Source organism: Solanum verrucosum, unplaced genomic scaffold (assembly GCF_900185275.1).
Source record: "Solanum verrucosum unplaced genomic scaffold, falcon-dt-bn FXZP01000038.1, whole genome shotgun sequence".
NCBI lineage: Eukaryota > Viridiplantae > Streptophyta > Magnoliopsida > Solanales > Solanaceae > Solanum > Solanum verrucosum.
Window position 1 is genome coordinate 1,369,455 of NW_026020564.1, and position 24,911 is coordinate 1,394,365.

The following is a 24,911-nucleotide window of genomic DNA, read 5'->3' on the forward strand; positions in this document are numbered from 1 at the left end:
TAGAATACCCGTTGTACTCTTTTTTCCTTAGTCTAGGTTTTGTCCCATTGAGTTTTCCTAGCAAGGTTTTTAATGAGGCAACAAGAAATGCGTATTTAAAGATATATGTACTCATTTTCCTTCCCTAAAGTTTCTTTAGTTAGGCATAGACATCCAAGGGGGAGTGTTGTGAACGTGTGGATGCCACAATATGATATGTGGATCGTATGTGTATTGGAGTGTTGAAATTGTAGAAATTGTGTACATCTTGTGCAAAGTAGTGGATGGCTTGTGTTAATCATTCACTGCCCAATTTACATTGCCTGTAAAAGAGCTTGCTACTTCATTTAAAAAGATACGAACGAAGAAGGAAAAATACAGTACATTCTCTCAATATCATCTTCCTTTTAGTTTAGTTTTGTTACTTTTAGTTCTTTTATAACATGTTATATATTCTAATGGTTATTTAGATCTTACTTGGTCACACAATTGATAATATACTTTTACTTTTTACTAATTATAATTATTTTAACATACATCTAGCGCGATATGTGATTAAGTGAAATTCATTTCTTTAAATGTTTATACACAATATAATCCGAATAAGTGAGAACATATAACACAATTTTAAAAATTTAATTATTAAATAATAAATAAAGACAAAATAAGAATAAACTATGAAGTTAACGACGCAATTATACCAAATTGGTCGTTACATAAAATGAGTCTTTTCATCGTTAACTAAGGATGGATTTAAACAATACGATATAATAGAATTTAAGAAATAATCAAAACAAGGTGTTAAGGATGGATTCCTATGACGTGGGATCGACAATTGCTTACGTTCGCCGGAGCATGATTTGGTGTTATTTGATTTATTATCTTGCTGATAACTACCTAAGGCCATGGGTTAGAAGGGTTAAAAAAAATTGAAGTTTTTTTTGTAGGGTGGGGGATTGGGGTGAAGAGTGGGGTTAAGATTTTGATTTTGAAGGTTTTAATAATATTCCTACTATAATACGGGCATCCATAATTATTCATATTATCTATTGGGTAATTCGTTTTTATCAATTTAAAATATTAATCGAGTCGAATATATTTTTACACATTTAAAATAAGAGGGTATTTAAATATCCATGTAATTACAATGTTAAAATAAATTATGCTGCCAAATTTAAGGGCGATTTGATGTATTTTCTCAAATTAGAAATCAATGAATAAAGGTTTGTAATAACCTAATTTGAACAAAGAACGGTATGAATAAACTCGATGGAGAAGAGATTAAATTCATACATGAATAATCTTATTTAATCTTAGTTCAAGAGAAAATAATATTCATCCTATACTATTTATACTATTATATTAATTAAGATAAGATAAAACATAAATATCCTTAATTATATATTTATATTCGTTCTTTATTTTTTAATACCTTTTTGAAACACTCTAAACTTTTGATGTCAAGTAGAAATTCTTACATATGCAATGAATTTCGAATTTGCATTATTGTCCTCTTCTTGAAAATATTCCGAACTTGGATTTGAACCTTGAAAAAAAAAAAAAAAAGCTAAAATGCTTCCTGGTCCCCCCCCCCCCCCCCCCACCCCAGCCCTTTATCTGTTAGGTTATATTTTACTTATTTTATGTAATATTATTTGACTTGATATTAACTTTTTATTTGTAAAAAATATTTATAATTTAAAATAATTTAGATATTTTTGTGATTATGAATTATTTCATTAAGAATATAAATAAAGTTATAAAGTTAAAATTATTTTTAATAATATTAAAATAATTTATTTTTTAAAATGAAAAGAAGAAGAAGAAGAAGCGCATGAAATGAAAAGAAAGGTGTATATATTTTGTTGAGACAATAATTAAGAAAAATAAAATGAGCCAAGTAAATTACTCCTTCTTTCTTATTTATATGTCGTTTTTACTAACTTGTATTTCAAAATCAATGCATAAATGACATTATTTTTTCTATTTAACCTTGAGAGTTATTTGCTTTGAAAATATAAATTTGACCAACATAAGAAAACTAAATAATGTAATTCATGTTTATTGATCAATTTATTTAATCAAAATAAATTAATTTATGCTCATTAATTGAAAAACTCACTTCCAAATAACACAAAATAAGATTATAATGATAAACCTACCAAATTTTATTTTTTTGAAAAAAGCTAAAAGCTAAAATAGTGATAAGATGTGATTATTAAATGGTAAGATGAATACAAATTCTCAATTGGAAGGCATGTTCCTAAAGGGCCCATAACTAAATAGGATCAGAGAAAATTCAAAGGCTACAAAAACGTGCATGAGGTGACTGACTTTCATGATTGAGTTAAATGACAGAAATGCCCTTAATCATCCCGCCAGAAAACCCTAAGCCTATTTCCTTAGATTTTATAAAAACGTGTTGCGTCTCTTTTCTCTCTCGCCGTTGGCCATTTCTTTCTTTTCTCTCCGTTTACACATTTCCGATAGGGAGAAATGTCATCCTCAATTACAAATTGCTGCCATTTCTATGTTGAACGTGCCAGAACAACAAACAGGTATGTATGTTGCTCGACATCATCAAAATTTTGTGCCTTATCGTCAAATGATGATCAAGTTCTGTACTGTGAATTGATTATTGTTTGCTAACAGGAGAACTGCAACATGGAAGTCACCAAGAGCAGCAGTAATTCCATGTTTCCACCTCCCGATGCGCAGTAATGAAGTTAAAAATAGGTACTATCCACCTGCAGTTGATTTGGGATTAAATGTGATCTATGATATGAACAAGTTTTTTTTCCTTTTCCTTCAGTATTCTTACTGTTGTGCGATTGGCTGGTTGAAGTGCACACTGGTTTTGTGCATTATTGGATAATGCCACTTCCTTGTGTTTCTTGTTTGGGTATGCCAGACAATAGTACATGACATCTTGATTATTTTTGTATAATTGGAATGTAGTGGTGAAATGGTTAGGAAAAACTATAGGTTGTTGGAGATGATAGAAGAAATAATGTACTCCCTCTGTCCCATTTTATATGAGGTACTTTGACTCGGCACGAAGTTTAAGAAAGGAAGGAAGACTTTTAAAACTTGTGGTCCAAAATGAATGATAGAAATTTGTGTGACTGTAAATCATTTCATTAAGGGTAAAATAGACATTTTATAGCTAAATTGTTACTTAAAATAGAAATGTGTCATTCTTTTTGGGACTGACTAAAAAGGAAAGTAAGTCATAAAATTGGGACAGAGGAAGTAGTATATTCACCAATTTTACTTGCGAAAATAAGTACAGTGAACATCAAAATTGACTTAATTGTAGTAGATAACACAATTTGTATTTGGCAGATTCAAAGTTTGTAAACCATGTTGCTGTCACAATCCAAAAACACAAGTCAATTATTGGGATAGGTAAGCCAATCCCAATAATTTTATCGTTTCAATTTAATAAACCAATTGGAAAAGTAAGTGACAAGAAAAATATCAGAAACACAAAGTCTTTCACAAAATGAAATGCAGAAAAAATGAAATACCATCCAAGATTGGTGTCATAACGACTTGTGTTTTTGGGTCATGACTATTTGATATTAGAGTAGGTAAAGAGTTGTGACAATTCAAAATCGTGTGATAAGGAAATAACCAATCCATTTCTAGGATAGCATCAAAGTCTATCATATTTAAGACCTTCAAATTTGTTTGAGCATCATATCTCATCAAAGTAACTACACACAATCGATATACCACAATGGAATCCCCAACAAGAGTAGAAACATGTACATGCAAATAAAGTGACTCACATAACATATCCAGACTCAAAGCAATGTATGTAGACATATAAGAATATGTTGAGCTTAGTTCAAATAGTATTGTAACCGATCGATGACAAACTGGAATAATATATGTGATAGCATTAGATGAGCCTATGCTTCTGGCCTACTCAGAAAATCATAACACTGGGCACAACCGCTCTTAGACTATAAACATCCACGACCACCACCACGGTCGGAATGGAAACCACATTCGACTAATAAACATGTCATGTGCATTGATAAGCAAAAGATGTTTAGAAGGTTTAGGATGTTGAATCCTCTGACCTACACTAGTGACTTGAGTGTGATGGATATGAGTTTATAGTCAATTGTCATGAGAGGTTGCACAACCTTGGATTAGTAGAGTTGACTACACAACATTTCAGATGATTGGCTTTGCCAATCAATGGTGGAGGAATTATATTGATAGTAGGCCAGTTGGATCACCTCCACTTTCATGGGCTAAATTTACCAAGGTGTTTCTAGCATAGTTTGTTCCACGCGGTTTGAGGGATTAGAGTAGGAGGGTATGTCAGTTATTGAGTATGAGACTAAATTTCATGCCTTGCTTAGGAACAGTTCGATGATACTTCCCATCGAGAGTGAGAAGGTTTGTCAAATGATTGATTATTTCGATTTGCATGTGAGTTTATTAGGTTTTCGCTTCCGCGGTTCCATTTCAGAAAGTGATAGTTGTTACCTAGGAGTTAAAAATGATTTAGCGTGAGGGTAAAAGGGCATGTCAGGCAGGTGATTATGGTGGTGCTCCACCTAGGAGTCGAGGTTACTTAGGGAGGGGTTATCACCTTGTCTGACAAACCCATTCATGCCATTGTCTGAGATTATGTCGGACGTAGTACTTCCAGTTCAATACAAACTTCATAGTGCTCATCATCGTGACCTTTAGGCCGTGGAGGGCATTCAGGTTCCTCACATTAGCCTAAGCCCCGTAGGGGTTGTTTAGAGTGTGGTGACACGGGACATTTCGTGATTGTCCCCAGACAGACATGGTGGTTTTCATGCTTTGACTTCTAAGGCTGCTCAACCTCCGATATGGGGAGGTGCACAAAGTGGTAGAGGCGGTTCTCATACGGGGAGAGGTGGATTCCATTCCGGTCGTGTGAAGTTTGAGGGCGATCATGCCTAGTGTTATGCATTTCCGAGTAGGGCAGAGCTTCAAATGTTGTTCTCACATTTATTATTCCAATTTGTCATCGGTCGACTACAATATTATTTGATTCAGGCTCTACTTATTCTTATGTGTCTACATAATTTGCTTTGAGTTTGGATATGTTCTGAGAGTCACTTGATGTGCCTATACATGTTTCTACTCCTGTTGGGGATTCCGTAGTGGTACGTCGGTCTGTGTGTAGTTACTTTGATGGGATATGATACTTAAGCGAATTTGAAGGTCTTAGATATGGTAGACTTTGATGCTATCCATGGAATGGATTGGTTATCTCCTAATCACGCGATTTTGAACTGTCAAAACCCTTTTACCCACTCTAATACCAAATTGTCATGATCCAAAAATACAAGTCGTTATGACACCTATGTTCCCAACCGATAGGTTAGCCAAACCCAATAGTTTTATCAATTTAATAAATCAGAATAAGAGATTAGAAGGTAATGGTGGTTCCTTGATCATAGTTTTATCATCTATTTGTGCGTGTGATTTGATGAATTGTTCGCCTGTTTGACATGTTATTCCTAGCCTTGTAATGAGGTCAGTTTTAGATTTCATACAGTTAGTCTTCCGTGAATAAACAATATTAGGAACTATCTAGTATATTGAATGCTTAGGTATTGCTGTGTCAACAAAATGGGACATGCATTATCATCTTGTTCTGATGAGCTATTTAGCAACAATCGATGATATGCATTGGAAATGATAAACATTTCCCTGTAGGTAGCAATCGATGATACATGCTTTCCGTTTAGTTAACACAAACAGCTAATAGGTGAATATCAGCATCAAGGAAATTTACAGGAGATACATGCAACCACAATGTTAACATAAATTCATTTAACCTTCTCTTATGCAGGACATTTGCCGAGGACATAAAAAAACTTCGATTGATTACTGCAATTAAAACCCCATATCTACCAGATGGAAGATTCGATCTTGAGGCTTATGACGCCTTAGTAAATTTGCAAATTGAAAATGGTGTCGAGGGTGTGATTGTTGGTGGCACTACAGGTGAAGGTCAATTGATGAGCTGGGATGAACACATCATGCTCATTGGTCATACCATCAATTGCTTTGGTGGATCAATTAAAGTCATTGGAAACACAGGAAGCAACTCCACGAGGGAAGCAATCCATGCGACAGAACAAGGATTTGCTGTAGGTATGCATGCAGCTCTTCACATTAATCCTTACTATGGGAAGACCTCCATAGAGGGTTTGATTTCTCACTTTGACAGTGTGCTCCCTATGGGCCCTACTATCATTTACAATGTGCCATCACGAACTGGTCAAGACATTCCCCCTCATGTAATCCAGACATTGGCAAAGAGCCCTAACCTTGCTGGTGTCAAAGAGTGTGTAGGAAATGATAGAGTGGAGCAGTATACAAGTAATGGGTTGGTTGTGTGGAGTGGGAATGATGATGAATGCCATGACTCAAGATGGCATCATGGTGCTACGGGAGTTATTTCTGTCACCAGCAACTTGGTTCCTTGTCTGATGCGTGAACTAATGTTTGGAGGAAATAACCCTGTTTTGAACTCAAAGCTAATGCCCTTGGTTGAATGGTTGTTTCATGAGCCAAACCCCATTGCTCTGAATACAGCTTTAGCTCAACTTGGGGTTGTGAGGCCTGTTTTTCGCCTTCCCTATGTTCCACTTACAAAGGCAAAGAGAGAGGAGTTTGTGAAGATTGTTGAGAAAATTGGACGGGAAAACTTTATTGGGGAAAGAGATGTCCAAGTTTTGGATGATAATGATTTTTTTTTGGTTGGTAGGTATTAGTTTTTCCCCAATTGGTATTGAGAAGTAAGTTTTTGTTGTTAGCGGCTTAATTTGAAAAATTTCTCGACATGAAGATATCTTCTTTATGTTGTTTTTTACACGCATTCTTCTTGTTTGTTTTTCTCTTTTGGGAGGCATGTACATTGTAGCTGTTAGTTTCTGGACTGGATCATTTTCTTCTGTTTTCTCTGTTTACGGACTAGATCCTGGTTAATCTTCTTCTGCCTCGGCATGTTGTGGTGTATTGGTCATCTTTCTCCGAAGTACTTTATATAGATGAAGAGAAGAGTTACTATAATTTGCTCTAGAGGGTTGCAGTATATGGTTTACTTTTGCAACATCAGCAGAATCTGCCTTATCACAGTGCAAATAATTATGGTCACTTAACTTCAGCTACTCAATTATAAGCAACTTTCTGTATAGAGCTGGGAACATGAGTATACTATAGTATCGTAAATTTTCCTACTTATTGCTTTAAGATATACATAAGATTAGCTCATGTGCCTAAAAAGATTCATAAAAGATGTGACTTTAGTTCATGACTATAGCTGGCAAGATTTTGCTGTTATATAGTCGTGTGATCATCATGATTCCTCTTTAGTTTCGCGTCTTCTTGTATTATGACATGTTTATTAGTCTAATCCATCCCTGTTTATGGACATTTTGGAGTATAATGCTGGTCTTCCAAACATCTGCATATAATTGAGGCATTGTAGAAAACATCATATTCCTTTGGAAATTACATATGTTATCCATTGTATTGAGGAGCCGAGGATCATACACTATTGCTCCCACTACCTGAATTCATCATATTAAGCAAGGATCATACCATCCTAGTGTTAGTCTTATCAAGTTACTATAGTTGGTCATCTATGAGAAGGATGAAACAGAGAAAGGATTGAAATCAAAAGAAGAAAATGCTACTTTTAAACAAAATTTTCTAGCAATAGCCAATAGTCTCTCCATTTACCATAAGGAAAAGAAAAGGACGAAGTTGCATTGCCCGAGTAGATTTTGTCAATAGCATTGTGGATTTGGCTGCCCTCACTATGAAAATGATGTTAACAACATAAACATTGGTTGAACCAGAGTTGACGGATAGATGGTGACAAGAACATGCTCTTTCAAGTTTTGTATAATTGGTGAATATTTAAAGGAATTAACTACAAATTTGAAATATAAATGTCTTTAAAGATGAGGGAAAGCACTTGGTTTATTCTTTCTAAACAAGAGGGGTTTGAGGAAGGAAGCATGTAATTTATTCTCCTAAAGTCAATTAACTTGCACATACTGTCACATTGGTTCACTTTAGGAAGGAAAGTATTTACTCATGGTAATGTGGTGACGTATAAAGAACTTACTCAAGAAAGTGCCATCAAAATTGAAGTGTCGATTGGGTGGTTTTGGCCATTATAGGAGTAATAAGCATAGGAATAGGCTGAATTAGAGCAGTACTATCCCTAATTCAACGAGCTCTGCCATGTGTGTGATTTCAGAAGAAACGATCACAGACTTTGAAGCTTTAATGGAGCAAGGTAATAAATATACTACTCCCTCTTGATATCTCCTTCAACACTGTTAATTTGCTGTTCCTGACCCCTTTCATTTTAAGCAGTTGATGAAGCACTCAAAACTACTTTTCAGGTTCGTGTTCTAACGTTCTTCCCTTTTTCTGACTTTCTTTCTCTCTGAACTGCCCCTTAACGCTATGTAGAGTTCAATTTCCTGTACTTTCTTCTCATGCTTACGCCTGTATTACAATATCTTAATTCAGCTCTGTTCTTAGGAGTTTTAGCTGTTAGTTGAGACTAGTCATACTTAAATGACATTAACCTGATAACTGATTCACCATCTAGCCTTGTGATGGTTCTGAAACTCTATTTGACTTTAATCTGCATTCCTTTCCATTTCAGCTTCTGTAATCCTGTAAACAAAGTTTATCCGTTTTATATGGTTAATTAGAATTCTAATATTGGTTCCAGTATTTTTCCTATTAAAAAGCTATGTTGCTCGGATTCTTCAAAAGTGCCAACGGGTGCGTGTCGGATTCGCCAAAAGTAGTGTATTTTTGGAGAATCCGAGACGGGTGCGGCATCAAAAGTGAAGAGTCCGCGCAACTAAGTTAAAAAGTAAAAAAGAATAAACAAATGAATGTAGCATTTCATATGTTCTCATGGATTTTTAAGCCAGTTCTTGCAGATTACCCCTGTACTCGCTGCTCCTTTGTGGCACATAATGTGTACTTTTACTGCTTCTTTGTGACATGTTTGCAGACTTCCTTACATTTTTCTTTCATTTCGTTCATAGGGCCTAACAACCCAACTGATTTCTGTCATTCTTGCTCTAACATTTACATTTCTTTTTGGAAAAAGGATCAAAGTGAAAGAACGTAATTGACTTATCAAAAAAGAAGAAAGTTAAAGAAATCAAGAAAGCCTCATCATCCCAAAAAGTTTTCTAATGCTCATTCATTGAATAAGAGAAGCTTTTTTTGTTTTTTTAAAAATATATAGAGGAAAATTACTATGCTTATATCTTATTTGGTGAAAGCAATGAGTTCTCTTTGAGAATTGATGCTCTGTGAGCATTCAGTGAGGTTTCTCGGTTTTGGGACTAGACGATTCTCGAACATTTTGTTGCCAGAGTAATAGTAGCTACATTAGTCTCTAGAAAATATACAATATCCAAATAGAACACTAAAACTGAGTCCAATAGATGTTTTGTGATCGTGAGTTGTTACCAATTGAAGCTTAGTTCTCCAGACAGAGCTGTAGATGAATATGAAAATAGCTTAATACCGCTGACCACTTCATTTCTTGACATCATTGTAAGATTCATGTCATAGCTGTCATTGTATGTGACTATTCTTAGTTCAGCTAAAATTTTGAAGTGTGATAGAATCAGTTGAAATTAGATTGGTCACTCATTTCAAGTTTGAAATTTTGCCTTCCATGTATGGAATCAAATGGTCAGGTGTATCTGATTTTTTTTCTCGAAATGTTTCAGTTGGTTGATTCTTTAACGTTAAGGGTCCTAAACGAGATAGATGATATTTTAGCAGTGAGCATTATGGAATCTTGTTATTGCTGTTAAGCAATCAGGTTTAGCCTATGTTGCTTGTACTCTTCAGAAATGTTGACAAATGTGTGTGTGGTGTATAAGTAATTGAGCAAGATGAAGCAAAAGATTGTTTGGTGAAGAAAGATGAAACAGAGAAAGGATTGAAAATCAAAAGAAGAATATGCTACTTTTAAACAAAATTTTCTTGCAATAGTCTCTCCATTTACCATATGGATAAAGAAAAAAAACGAAATTGCATTACGTGAACTAATGTTTGGAGGAAAGAGCCCTGTTTTGAACTCAAAGCTAATGCCATTGGTTGAATGGTTGTTTCATGAGCCAAACCATTGCCATTGATACAGCTTTAGCTCAACTCGGAGTTGCCTGTCTTTTGCCTTCCATATGTTCCACTTACAAAGGCAAAGAGAGATGAATTAGTCATCCTGTTTGTTGTTTATGTGGTGCTATAAATGAAAAAATATATATAATCAAGGGTAACATGTCCCTCATTGGCTGAAACAAAGGAATAAAGGGACTAAAATGGGTATAAGAAAAAAGGTATGAGCTTCAAGGAACATACTTACCTGGACGGGGTCAATGGGTGATCAATAAGGCCCATGGCCTAGGTTGGTGACCTCCATTGCACTCTGGAGGGGTACCCGCCTAAGGTCGGCCCAAGTGGTCGAGCCTACGTCATAATTTGTTGCAGCGGGGGCCTGCGTTCGCGCGGCCCCTACCCAATTCTAAAACAAAATTTTAACATAATTCATCTTGTTATAGAAGTAAACTTCCAGTGAATAATGTCATTATTGTCAAAGGCAAACTTGGACAAACTCATTGAGTCCAACATTCTTGCTGTAAGCTTATAGATAGATACACAAAAGATGAAAAACTATAAGCCATTTTGTTTATGGAAAACACTTTGCAGATTGTTTGTGTATAAGTTGTTGAATAATGGGACATTAGCAAGTTTCCTTTTTGGTGATCTAACATTGACATATATGGAATCAGAGGGCCAGGGGACTCTTGTATTTGCACGGGTGCTCGTGTAGCACACGGATCATCCATTGTGACCTAACACTTAAAGAACATACACAATTCTTGATAATCCAAGAATATCGGATTTTTGATTAGCAAAGTTGTTGAGGATGGATCAATCTGAGACTCAAACAGCGATAACTGATAAGAGGAACGAAAGGATTTGTTGTACCATAATGGCTTCGGAACATGCCAATCACATTTAAAGAACATGTCTATATAGTTTTGTTGTTCTACTCCTAGAAATCATTTGTTGTAGGAGAAATGTGGACTTTGGTGAAGAAAGAACAAAATGAAAATTACATGATTTGCTCATATACCAGGGTTCATAAGATTTTATTATTTTGTTAAAACTTTTCCAAGAGTGACATCTTTTCTCTTAAGAGATCCGAAAAAGATTTGTTTATTGTGCATAATTAAGTGCTTTTAAGAGAGCTGTAAAGATGTGTTTGTTGTTTATGTGGTGCTAAAAGTTGAAAAAATAAATATAGGGCAAAGTCTCCCTCATCGACTGAAATGAAGGAATGCAGAATCTGGATGGCTATAAAAGGATAGGAAGGAGGCACGTGAAACATGCTTCCCTGGATGGAGTTAATGGGTGATCAATAAGATCCATCGCCTAGGCTGGTGACTTCCATTGCACTCTGGAAGGGTGCTTGTTTAAGGTCGGTCCAAGTGGTTGAGTCTACATCATAATTTGTGATAGTGGGGGCCAGTGTTGAGATTCTAGTTTGTTGAAAGCAGAATACAGGCTCTTCACAAGTAGTCCAGTTGTGCGCTAAAAATATATTTTTTATCTTTTAGAGGTAATTATATTAGTGACAATTACATGTTAGTACTCTTTGTAAATGTTACTAAAGTTTTTGTTGGTAAATTTTTTTAGCATTCTTTCTTTGTTAATATGCATATTTATTGCTGCTAAAAACTTTTTTTGTTGTAGTGATTCCTATTACGAGTTCGGTAGAACACAATGTAGTGTTGGCTTAAACCCTATCCACTCCACTTTCTGTTGGTTTCAAAATCTTAGCTCGAGAGTAGGGATGACAATGGGGTGGGGCGGATGCGTGGCAGGGTGGTTTAAGGCTATGCTAGGCGGGGCGAGAGGGATGCGAGGTGGGTTGAAGTGGGTTTTTTTAAAACTAATGCGGGGCGGGGCGGTTGGTGCTATATGTGATTTTATGTGGGTTTAAACTTAATTTTAACTTTTTACATGTTATAAGAGTGTGATAAAACATTATTTATTAAGATAATTTCTTTAAAGCTACTAAAATATTCAAGATAGTAAAAGAAAATGATTCAATAAAAAATATTACGATATCTTACATGTTTTCAATTGACTTCTAATAAATAAATTTTTAAGTAATTATCTCTTAAATTTATATAACTTAATAAAAAAATAATTTTATTTGTATGAATTTTATTTTTAATATCAAACTTAAATAGAAAAAGAAAATATTAAAAGAATTATGTGCGGCGCAAGACAGGTCGAAAATGAAAAAAATTGTGATGCGGGGGCGGAGCGGAGTGGATTAAAAATTTTGCAGGTTAAGCTCAACCCGTCCCACACCGCCCGACACCGCTCCATTGCGAGACATATATAATGTTAAAATTATTTTTATTATTGAATCCTCTTTGCCTTCTTTGTGTGTTTATTTTTTTTCTATTGAATTTCCTTAATAAAAATCCTAACTTCGTGCACAATTCAAGTATATTCGTGATACTGGCCAAAATATTCTATGTGACATTTCATGGATCAGCTTGTGACCATATATATTCAAAATCATCAAAGAAACATGATGATTTTCGTTCATGTAGATATTAAAGGAGTGAGGCAAGTACCACACCGTTGAATAATAAGTAAATACAAACTTTGTCGTAATATAAAACACACACATAAATTTAGCGAAACTTAGGCAGCCACGTAGTGAGCACAAAGCGAACTATTCTTTTGCCTTTTACTAAAGAATACCGTGTGCGCGCGCTGCAATTAGTGGCATACACCAATTTTTGGAGGGATTCTCTTTTTTGAATACCCCAACAAATTTAGTTTCAACATTTTTTTATAGTTTTGTTCTTACAAGAGTGTTATTCTTATTTTGAAGGTAAGAAAAATCTTTTATATAGATTTAGAATTGCAGAATGTTTTGGTTGATTTGAAGTCGAAATTTTATATAGATATATAATTTGGATTTTCTTAAATTCTATATTTTTTCTCATAAATCTGAAAATTCTTCAATTTGATTTTAAATTTTAAAAACAGTAGAAGCCGGATTAATTATGAGAGTCAGTATGTAACACATGAAAATATGTGAAGTTGTAGAGGAGGATATTAGTTCACAAGTAGTAGAAGTACAAATTGGATCAACTCTACCTGAGTGTGGCTATTTCAGGAATGAGAGGGGCAGTGTGATGGAACAAAAGGTTACCTATGTTTGACAACCAACTATGTGCCAAAAATATTCAATCATCAAAGCTTGATTTTGAATTTTGACATGCCGCAAACGTGAATTGTTTAGAGTGAATAATATATCCAAAGATTTGAAACACCGAGAGGAGTTCATATATAAAATTTGGGAGTGTTAAAAGGAGAGATTTTGAGTTGGTTGGGATTGTCAGACTCCATTATCCATTAAAGCTTCTTCAAAGCTTGATTTTGACGTGCCACAAACGTAAATTGTTATTTTCTTCCACTATCAGTATCATATAGGATCGAATTTTTTTTTTTTTAAGAAATAAATAAGAAACAATTAAGAAAAAAATATTAAAGTCACACAATCTTATTACTATTTTTTTGTTTCCCACCCGGTGTCCGGAGCCCACACATTGGAGCACCGACTAAATTCGGATCGCGCCGGGCTCGAACCGAGACCTCTAGTTAAGGGTGAAACACTCCCACCAGTGCACCACAACCCATGTTGGTTACAATCTTATTTATTAAACTCTAAATTAGTAGAATTATATTCTTATATTTTTAAAAATTAAAATATTGAAGAATTGAAACATACCTCAATGATATCACGACAATACGTAGATATATCGTAATGGTATAATGGATGACTGAGTAATCTTATCGAAGGACTAAAGTAAATCTCAAAGAAGACATTGTTCAGTTACTCATTGATACCACCAAACTATATTATACTTTGATGGTATCAAGGAGGAAGAAATTGTCCTTCAATGAAGACACTGCTCAATTACTCTTTGATATCACTAGAGTATATCCATATATTATAATATACTGTGATGGTATCGAAGAGAAAAAAAAAAGGTGGGCACTGATATCAACATAACATTAGCATGCGAAAAAAATTAGTAATATATATCATTTTAAAATTAAAAAAAAAAGGAATATGAAAGTAATGGAACATTTAAAAGTAAATATTTTACTTTTTTTGGGAAATAAGTGTTCTTTTCCCAACAGGTTGGGCCTTATATAATATTCCACAAATAGAAAGTGCAAGGAAATATCTGAGTATACACCATCCCAAATGAATTATTACAATTATTTTCTAAAAGAAAATTAAGATACTTAAATTAAATGATACGAAGAAGATATTGATTTCTGTAAACATAAGTTAAGTTTTATATTTTTATTTTCTTAGAAAATAAATTGTTATAATTATTTTCTGAACAAAAGGTAAGAAACTTAAATTGAATTATTATCAAATTATCCTTTAATCTACCGGCATTAAATATTTTATATGAAAAGTCAAAATTAAAGAGTTGCAGAAAAACAAAAGCGATATTTTTTCTAAAATATACTAAAAAGAAAAGTCAAACAAACAAATTAAAATAGAGAAAACACATTTTTTTCCGTATACTTGACTATCGAATGTAATTCATTATTTTTGACTGACTTGTTAAATGTGTAACTTTCCCTACATTTAAAGGAAAAATCTTGGGAGATTTTTTTAAAAGCAATATCTGATTTTTGAAGTGAGAAAAAATGAACCACAAATTAAAAACCATCACAATAAAAGAGACAAAAAAGATGCAGCTAGGAAAATCAATTCTTCTATGGCTAATAACATTTCTATCAGTCTCCCAAAATTCAATCAAACTCTAATATCTTTTACTAACATATCTTCACTCTCTAATTTTCCATACTCAAAGGTTCATTTCCATAACCAATTATATTATCATCAATTCAAGGAGACCAATTACACTTCACCATCATCATATAGTTATCGCCTTTTTTCTCGAAGGAGTTTTGTGGAGGACGAAGATGATCATAAATCGAAAAACTATAGTTTCCAAGAAGCTGTGGCGCTTTTTAATAGCAGAGATTATTACAGGTAAAAATAACAAATTAACGAGTCAAATTATAAAATGATTCGTTATGTAATGTTTTCGAAGTTTGCTTAGGTCAAAATTGGCTCGGTCTAATATGACCATTCTCCTTTCCTTATCTATCTTTTTTTAAAAAAAATAAAAAATTGTGAAAATTAATCTATTTTTCTTAAATTATTAGTTTAATTTCTTCGAAATTCACACAATTCCCCATTGCAAAATTTGATAATGTATGTCTGGACAGGATTTGCATTTTGACTTGTCACGTTACGCTATTTAGACCCCTATTAATTTCTTTTGAGGTTACTCTTTACAATCATGTTTTAAGTTCAGTAGATTAATATCTTGTTTGCTCAAATTTCTAAAATCAACTTATTTTGGAAAGCATTTTTTAATAAAGTACTTTGGTAAAGTCATTTGTATTTTGATGAATAAATTTTTAAGACACTTTTGAGAAAAAAAATTATTTGGTCAATCTTTATAAAAGTAAGTTATAAATGTATTTTTCAAAAAAGTAATTTTGGAAAAAAATTACTTTTTTACTTTTGGAAAACAGTTTTTGTTACTCCCCTCATTTTTTTTTTAAACTTATTTGACCTCTAAAAAATTTAGCCAATAAATTTCGTGGTCATTGAAAGCAGTTTAAACATTTTTTCTTTTTATGACAGATAAATTTAGTCTACTGGGCAAACTGGAACAAAATTTAAATTCTTATAAAAAATTGAATTTTATGCAAATAACCCCAATGTCAATCCGTTTATAGTTAGGAGGATTAAACATGTTACTAAAATATGAATTTATTTTGCCACCTCTGACAGATGTCACGATGTTCTTGAAGCCCTTTGGAACGAATCCCAAGAGCCGATTCGAACTCTACTCCACGGAATTCTTCAATGTGCAGTAGGATTCCATCACTTATTCAACAAAAATCACAAAGGAGCAATGATGGAATTGGGAGAAGGACTATGTAAGCTTAGAAAATTCAACTTTGAAAATGGACCATTTTATGAGTTTGAAAAAGAAATTTCACAAGTTTTGGATTTCATCTATAGAACACAAATAGAAGTTGCTGCTTGTGGTGATGATATTTGTGTAACTATGGATCAATCACAAAGATCATATCAACTTCTTGGTGGCTTTGCAGCAGGACAACAACTTTATACCTTGGTTAGTGATAATTACCAAGATGATTATTGCTATCTTGTTTTCTCATATGGAAAATATCATGAAAATGTAGAGCAACTTAGGATAAAACTTCCAACTATTGATGCTTCTGAAGAAAATCTTAAGGAGTTGGAGTATAATTGATACAAACAATTTTCGTCTGAGCAGAGTTATTCAGTATTTGTGTAAATGAAAAGCAACAGATTCGTACCATGCGTTGCGCAACTATATATGAATTTATGATTAATTTAATTTCATGAAACATCAAATAATTGAAATATTTTTACATATTTGTCCTTTATTATTTTTATGTTGTATTGATAAATTAATATATTTTTCATATTAACAATTTATTAGTTAAAAATATTTCACATGAAAAGTAAAAATATCATAAGATTAAATGACATGTTAATATATTTTGCATATATTTTTTTCAAATTCAAAAGATTCAACATATTCTTTACATTCTTAAATTTGTGTCAAACGATAATAAAAAAGTAATTTAAAATAGAGTCAATATAAAATAATGTCATATAATAATAGAAACATGTTCATGATATATACATTTTTTTATTAATCATTGGAAATATTTAATCACAAATACTAAATAAGTTACTTTTAAACTTTCGAAAAAGAAAATAATAATTTAATTTTTTATCAATGATTATATGTCGAGGAACTTATCAATTTTTCTAGTATTCTATTATAGTAATTATTGCATAAATTCCTTTTATGACTATTATAAAATTTATCATAATTTTTAGTACTTATTATTTTAATACAACGTGAAATTTTTATTTATTATTTTCTTCAAATTGTTATTTTTGTTGAATCATAAAAATAATACTTTTTCTGTTTTTATTAACTTAAATATATTTCAATACAACATATAATGTTTACTTACTATTTTCTTCCCCGTATTATTTTATTTAGTCATATATCAATAATGCATACAACAATTTAATTTTTATTAACATAAATACCTTTAGTAATAATTCTTCTAATGTTCTATTAATTATAATGATTGAAATTATATATGATTACTATTAAAGTTTCTACATAATTGAGATAAAAAATAAGGTAACGTACACATATTTTTTTTTTTTGAACAAACAAAATAATTACATGCATTATTAGAGAGTACTTTCTAGTTATATAATTATCTTACAATTATGATAAAGTCAGAAAAGTGTAACTATCTTCAAAAACTATAAATATTAAATTCAAAATTTGAACTTTTAATTAGTCAGTCTCAATTATTTAAAAAATTACAATTTTTTTTATAATTTTAAAATAACTAACTTATCATTTTAAAAATAATTTTATAATTCCTAATTAACTATTTAAAAATTTATATAAATTCTATATTTTTTTAAAATGTCTGAATTCCACGTTATAAAAAAATAATCTTAATTTTGAATTCGCTTTGATCTAATATTTTGAAACACGTTACTATTTGTCTCGATCTCATATACAATGGTGCATATTCTCTTATTAATTAAATGATAATTTCTAATTAACTAAATGACCTATTATTTATTTCAATATCGACAAAATAATTTCAAATTCTCTAATATCTTGTAATATAAGAAGTCTTTTTTGTACATTTAATTTTTAGAATAGTTGTATATTCTATAGGTTTGAAGGTTCTAAATTTCAAAGACAAACCATTTATTTTAAGTATAGTAACAAATTTTAAAAATTATATTTTAAATAAAATTTAACTGAACAAATGAACAAAATTTTGTTCATACTTTAATATTTTATCACTCACAAGTATATTACTAAAAAGCTATAAGAAAGTGGAATAATATGCATAAATCATGATATTCTACATTTATCGATACATTATATTAATAATTCCATAGCAATTAAGATATTCAAGTGCACATATTTAGCATTTTAAAAATGTGAATATATTACGAATAATCCAACAATTAAAAACATGTTAGTGTAAATGATTGAGTAAAAATTAACAGAAAATGAAAAAAATAAATAAGTATTAGAATAACTTCATTAAAATTAAATTTAAAAAATAACGTACAATCTAAAAAAAATATTAATTGCCATAAAAATATCAAAGATTACAAATGTAAATAAATAAAAATATAAAACTCATTTGATTTAAAGAATTTAAGTACATAATATCACATAAAAAAAATCAAATTGAATGAAATAAACTAAAAAGTCACAATAAGACATTATACTTATCAATATCATTATTTTCAGAGGATTTTAAGTTTGACAAATGTTGTTCTTCTTTTTTTTGGACTTTCACTTTTTTATTTGCAAATATATTCAAATTTTCTTCGGCTAGCCATCAAATAATCTATCTATTCACCCCATAAAAAATGAAGATAAGAAGACTGAAACTAATTTAACAAACAACATTACACATTTGAAGAAGAATAGAATAATGGTTCAATCATTTGATTTAAAGAATTTATGTACAAAATATGACAAAGACAAATCAAATTGAATGAAATAAACTGGAAAAAATAATAATAAGACATTATAGATCTAACAATATCATCATTTGCAGAGGATTTTCACTTTGATAAATATTGTTTTTCTTATCTTGAACTTCTACTGTTTTATTCGCAAATATATTCAAATTTTATTCGGCTAGCCATCAAATAATTTACCTATTCACCAAATAAAAAAATAAAGATAAAAAGAATAGAAATAATTTAACAGACAACATTACACATTTGAAGAAGAATACATCCATAATTCAATAATACACACATGTTAGTATAAATGATGGAATAAAAAATTAACAAAAAATAATAATATTAAAAAATTATTCGATTCAAATAATTCAATAATATAAAAACATGTTAATATAAATGATTGAATAGAAAAAATTAACAGAAAATGATAACATACAAAGTATTAGAATAACTTCACTTAAATTAAATAAAAAGTAACACAATCGTAAAAAAATAATATTAATCACAGTACAAATCATCAAAGATTACAAATGTAAATAAAAAAAGAACATAGAAAACTCATTCGACCTAAAGAATTTAAGTACAATATATGACAGAAACAAATCAAATTGAATGAAATGAACCAAAAAAATTCACAGAAAGACATTATAGATCTAACAATATCATCATTTGCAGAAGATTTCTATTTTGATAAATGTTGTTGTTCTTCTTCTTGGACTTTCACTTTGTTATTTGCAAGTATATTCAAACTTTTTTTTCCGACTAGCGGACAAATAATCTACCTATTCGTTCCATAAAAAGATGAAGATAAGAAGAATGGAAATAATTTAACAGACAACATTACACATTTGAAGAAGAATACATCCATAATTCAATAATAAACACATGCTAGTATAAATGATGGAATAAAAAATTACCAAAAAATAATAAAATTAAAAAAATTATTCTATTCAAATAATTCAATAATATAAGAACATGTTAATATAAATGATTGAATAGAAAAAATTAACAGAAAATGATAACATACAAAGTATTAGAATAACTTCACTTAAATTAAGTAAAAAATAACACAATCGTAAAATAAATAAATTAATCACAGTAAAAATCATCAAAGGTACAAATGTAAATAAAAAAAGAACATGAAAAACTCATTCGACCTAAAGAATTTAAGTACAATATATGACAGAAACAAATCAAATTGAATGAAATGAACCCAAAAAAATTCACAGAAAGACATTATAGATCTAACAATATCATCATTTGCAGAAGATTTCTATTTTGATAAATGTTGTTGTTCTTCTTCTTGGACTTTCACTTTGTTATTTGCAAGTATATTCAAACTTTTTTTCCCAACTAGCGGACAAATAATCTACCTATTCGTTCCATAAAAAGATGAAGATAAGAAGAATGGAAATAATTCAACAAATAATACTACACATTTGAAGAAAAATAAGATCAACTAATTTTTTTAATGAACTTTATTTATATATATATAGGGAATCTATCTATATATAAAAGGATAAGAAAAAATGACACATGTCAATACCACAAAATATTTAGAATTTTAAATAATTTTAAATAATTAATAAATAAATAAATATAGAAATATATACACATATCAATAATTAGAATAAGAATGACACATGTCAACAATACAAATTTTTATTATTATAAAAAAAATTAAATTAAAAATTGGTTACTGTTTTTCAAAATTTAAATTTTTTACAGTTATTTGAAACAATAGAATTTCATTATATATATATTTACTGCTTTTTTTTTGTTGAAACAAGGAAATACGCTCTCTGCAATTTCTTTGTTCATGGCTATGCTTCTATTTGCATTTCCTTTGGGTGATTTTAGTGTTGTTTGAATATTTTTTTTATGATTAGTTAATGAAGAGAAGATTTCTTGGCTTAGAAGAATATTCAGAAAGAGATGTAGACGACATTGATGTTTTTTCTAAGATAAGCTTATAGGTTCTCCTATTAATCGAGAAGAGTTTGTTTAATTTTGTTTAAGATAAGAAGTATGTTTTATACTATCAATGTGCTTATTTAATTTTGAAAGGAAATATGTTTAGCTTTTGTTGTATTATAGTTATGTTGTCGGTTGATATGAATATTATTCTACTTCTTATATTATCATAAAATGTACCATGATATATTAACATGAAGCGTCTGAATTTTGAAAGGAAATATGTTTAGCTTTTGTTGTATTATAGTTATATTGTCGGTTGATATGAATACTATTCTACTTTTTAGATCTTCATAAAATGTACCATGATATAATAACATGAAACGATCTGAATTTTGAATTTGTTCGACCCTCAATATTAAAAATGTGTTTTTTAACGAAATTAAACAATTAAACTTTAATGTTCTAGGTGTTCTTTTAAGTATTTTGGGATCATGTACGTTCATTGCACTTAAGTGATTGCTCAACCAATATTTTTTCACATTGACAAACATATTCTCAATTCCGTTGATGTCTTTCTTTTCTATTGAGATGGTGAATGAAAATCCATTTTGTATTAATCACTTTTATAGTTGAAAAATGTAATAAAAAATAAACAATAGTTTCTAACACTTGAATTTCAATTTATGTTCACATAACATAAATCCACATAAAATTAAGAGTTCATTTTATATATAATACAATGCTTATACTTTAATTCTTTTTTATGATGCATGTGGTTAATTTTTTTATAATTCTTATGCAGATTATTGATTTTTTTTTAATGCAATAGAGGTATTATGCTGCATGCATATCCTTATTCATGTTTCATGTTGTCTCTCACGTTTTGGTGCCTTTATTTTTCAAAAATTAAAAAATATATTGTAAGGAAAACATAAATCACGTGTTTAAAAAATTTGAATGAAATAAATTAAAAAATTCAAATAAAAATATAATAAATTATGTAACTATACATTGATATTATCATGTGAAGTTTTTCTACTAAGATAAATAAAAAAAAGAGAAGGTCAACTCAAGTTCTCTTGTATAGCTTCAAATATAATTTTCATTTATTAGATAAGACTGAAATTTTCAAGGAAAAATCAATTAATGAAATTTAAAATAGAAAAGTAAAAATTTGTTTATATATATATAACTTTTTTCTTCCTTTTAAGAAATTCATAATTCAAATTATTGTAATTATTAGATCAAAATTGACAAAAATAAAATAAAATTACAAACTCACAAATAATTTTAAAGCTAATTATAATTTTCTAAGCTAATTATATTTTTCAAATTAATTTTATTCTAATTTTCAAAAAGAATTCTGAATATATATATATGAGTTACACAGAGAAGGATAGTAATGGATTCCTAAAATATAGGTAACTGATTAACAACTTTTTTTTCTTCCTTTTAAGAAATCCATAATTCAAATTATTGTAATTCCAATTATTGTAATTATTAGATCAAAATTTAACAAAAATAAAATAAAATTACAAACTCCTAAATAATTTTAAAGCTAATTATAATTTTCAAATTAATTTTATACTATTTTTCAAAAAGATTTCTAAAAACAGGAATTACTGTCCTATTTTCTTTAATGTTTGCATTATATAAATATATGAAGCAAATTAAAAAAATCAGTTCAAAAACAAAAAACAAAAAGGAGTCCCCACATTTGCATTTTCTTTATTAAAACAAAATAATCTGCATTAAAATAATATGTAGAATTTATGAATTAAATTAATTAACAACTGACAATAAAATAAAAAGGGTAAACACTAAAAAAAACAATACGGTTTTGGAAAAATAAATAAAAATAAAACGAACTTAACTACTTCTGAGGTCTCCTTTTTAATTTTTTTTTTTTAAAATGGTAGTTATCCAAATTAGTATCCGAACGTTTAAGTTTTTTAAATTTGAATAATAATTTGATTTTGTGTATCCTTATTTTATGAATTTATATTTGTTTAATTAAATGAAAATCATTTTACGTTACAAGTTTGAACTAGAGAGGAGTGTGCTAATAGGTTGCAATATATTTTGCAAATTATATTAATATTTTTACTAAAGTTAGAGTTATTATTTTTAATGCTAAATTCAAATCCGGTCTATAAATTTTAAATTTAATTAATTAACACAAATATCAATCCAACACACACCACATATGCTATTATTAATTTTCATTATACAATGGAAAATAGAAGTTGTTAGAAAAATGTGTGATCTCTTTAAAGGATAAAGTTTTATTAGCATCAACTATTAATATAAAATCAAAATATTATATATGATTGCACCTGCAATTTTAATACTCAATAATAATTCATATGAATTATTTTTAAATTAAAAAATTATTCATTTTCAAATATTTACGCAATGCGCGGGTACGTATACTAGTAGAGATAATAGATAGAATGGTTTTAGGTAACCACTTTAAATTTAAATTCAAAAAGTAACTACTTTGCCCTTTTTTTTAAAATAGCTACGTGAGTTGGTTACTTATTTTGAAAAAACACATTTAAAATAATTTTTTTATTTTTTAAAAACTAAAGCATATCTTCATTTAACAAATTTTTTTAATATGCGGGTAGTTTTGCTATTTATTTATTTAAAATGATTGATGCACGTTTTTTATTTTCTATTACTATAACCTATTTAAACATTTTTTACTTTTTTGTCCGTTGGTATTTTTTTTTGTATTTTAAATAGTTTGTTTAAAATTTCTTTATTTAATTATTTTTATTTTATTTTTGTTGTGTTGAAATGTGTCATTCTAATTCTATTTATTGACACATGTCTATATTTATTTATTTAATTATTGATTTATTAATTATTTAAAATTATTTAAAATACTAAAAATTTGTGGTGTTGACATGCGTCATTTTTTCTTCTCCTTTTATATATAGATAGATTATTTTTATTTATTTTTGTTGTGTTGACATGTGTCATTCTAATTCTAATTATTGACATGTGTCTATATTTATTTATTTATCTATTGATTATTAATTATTTAAAATTATTTAAAATACTGAAAATTTGTGGTATTGACATGTGTCATTTTTCTTCTCCTTTTATATATAGATAGATTTCAACTAGAATTTTTATTTTTGCCAAATCAAACCGAAAGTATTCAATTTTCTTCTGTTTCTTCTAGTTTGACTTAATTAGGATTTCTAGATCAAATTGCACCTCTAAAATAACATAATTTTCAAGTAATGCAGTTATATGTACACAAATCAAATCATTATAAAATTCTAAAATAATTAAATTAATTTATATGTGATATATAAATTCAAATTATATTATTAAAATTACTCTGTCTAAATGATATTTTTCGCTTTCCGAGATTAAATCTTCTTAATTTTGACAATAAATTTGGACATAGAATCTTTTAGTTTTTTTTTTTTAAATTAAATATTTGAAAACTACATAAAAGTACTATAAAGTACAATAATTAATAATTCAAAATATTTTTAAAAGCTCCACTAGAACATGTGGCCAACACCTATTATCATGGCCTACTTTATTAAAGTTTTTGACTTATTACCCCAATTATTCAATTTGTGGGGCCTTCTTGCTTTACACCTTTCTTTTTCCCTTGCAGGCGGTGTTGCTGGAAGATTCTTCCACTTGGTCTTGGAATCTTTGGAGTAGAGTATCGATGTCAATCTCTTCATTGCTATTAGCACTTTGTGCTTCTCCTGCCATGCATGATTCTTCATCATCATTGATGTGGCTAGCTGATGCCATGAATATATATCATCCCTTATATCTATATCGAGATTTTTTATTAAATCCCTTTTTACTTTCTCCATATATATGTCTATTGCTTCTGATTTGGATATTAATCTTTTCTTCATCTGAAGCTTTCTTGCAATCTGTTTGAATGGACTAAGATTATCCACTCGTGATTTTGATCTTTCTGTATTTTGGTATTTGTCCATCATTGTATTTATTAAATCTATAATTTCTCGACCATGAATTTTTTCTTCGAGGTCTTTTTGTATTAATTTATTCCAAAACTTTGTATAAAAAGTTCTCTGTAAACATGAAAATCCTTCAGGGGGTTATTAACCTCTACAGACCATTTCATAATCTAAGGGATTGAGAATTCTATAAAAAAGTACATCAATGACATACCTTCAAAGAATATACGTTATTAGCATTTTCATTTAATAGAGCTCTGTTAAAT

General features: G+C 29.6%; 3 protein-coding genes and 3 non-coding genes across 6 annotated transcripts in view; 5 read left to right on the forward strand and 1 right to left on the reverse strand.

Moving 5' to 3' along the window:
* LOC125810235 (red chlorophyll catabolite reductase, chloroplastic) overlaps positions 1–24,911 on the reverse strand; it is a 1,038,333-nt gene that overhangs the window by 363,301 nt on the left and 650,121 nt on the right. The gene's annotated exons all lie outside the window — the stretch shown is intronic.
* Positions 2,401–6,852, forward strand: LOC125810232 (4-hydroxy-tetrahydrodipicolinate synthase, chloroplastic-like). Its single transcript, XM_049489738.1, has 3 exons — positions 2,401–2,537; positions 2,632–2,715; positions 5,831–6,852. Exons 1-3 carry the CDS (start codon positions 2,476–2,478, stop codon positions 6,756–6,758), a joined length of 1,074 nt encoding a protein of 357 aa, XP_049345695.1. The 5' UTR covers positions 2,401–2,475; the 3' UTR covers positions 6,759–6,852.
* On the forward strand, positions 10,395–10,555 carry LOC125810410 (U1 spliceosomal RNA). The gene has a single exon (XR_007441862.1). It is a non-coding gene; the product is annotated as a U1 spliceosomal RNA (small nuclear RNA).
* Positions 11,430–11,586, forward strand: LOC125810412 (U1 spliceosomal RNA). Its single transcript, XR_007441864.1, has one exon. It is a non-coding gene; the product is annotated as a U1 spliceosomal RNA (small nuclear RNA).
* LOC125810413 (U5 spliceosomal RNA) lies at positions 12,772–12,890 on the forward strand. The gene has a single exon (XR_007441865.1). It is a non-coding gene; the product is annotated as a U5 spliceosomal RNA (small nuclear RNA).
* LOC125810250 (uncharacterized) lies at positions 14,819–16,456 on the forward strand. Its single transcript, XM_049489758.1, has 2 exons — positions 14,819–15,151; positions 15,965–16,456. The coding sequence occupies exons 1-2, from the start codon at positions 14,874–14,876 to the stop codon at positions 16,452–16,454; spliced, it is 768 nt and encodes a 255-aa protein (XP_049345715.1). The 5' UTR covers positions 14,819–14,873; the 3' UTR covers positions 16,455–16,456.

Excerpts from the sequence above, each read along its gene's own strand:
- LOC125810250 (XM_049489758.1), top strand. The coding sequence starts at position 14,874 with ATGGCTAATAACATTTCTATCAGTCTCCCAAAATTCAATCAAACTCTA. Across the intron at positions 15,152-15,964 it reads AATAGCAGAGATTATTACAG|ATGTCACGATGTTCTTGAAG; the intron begins GTAAAAATAACA and ends CACCTCTGACAG.
- LOC125810232 (XM_049489738.1), top strand. The coding sequence starts at position 2,476 with ATGTCATCCTCAATTACAAATTGCTGCCATTTCTATGTTGAACGTGCC. Across the intron at positions 2,538-2,631 it reads CGTGCCAGAACAACAAACAG|GAGAACTGCAACATGGAAGT; the intron begins GTATGTATGTTG and ends GTTTGCTAACAG. Across the intron at positions 2,716-5,830 it reads AGTAATGAAGTTAAAAATAG|GACATTTGCCGAGGACATAA; the intron begins GTACTATCCACC and ends TCTCTTATGCAG.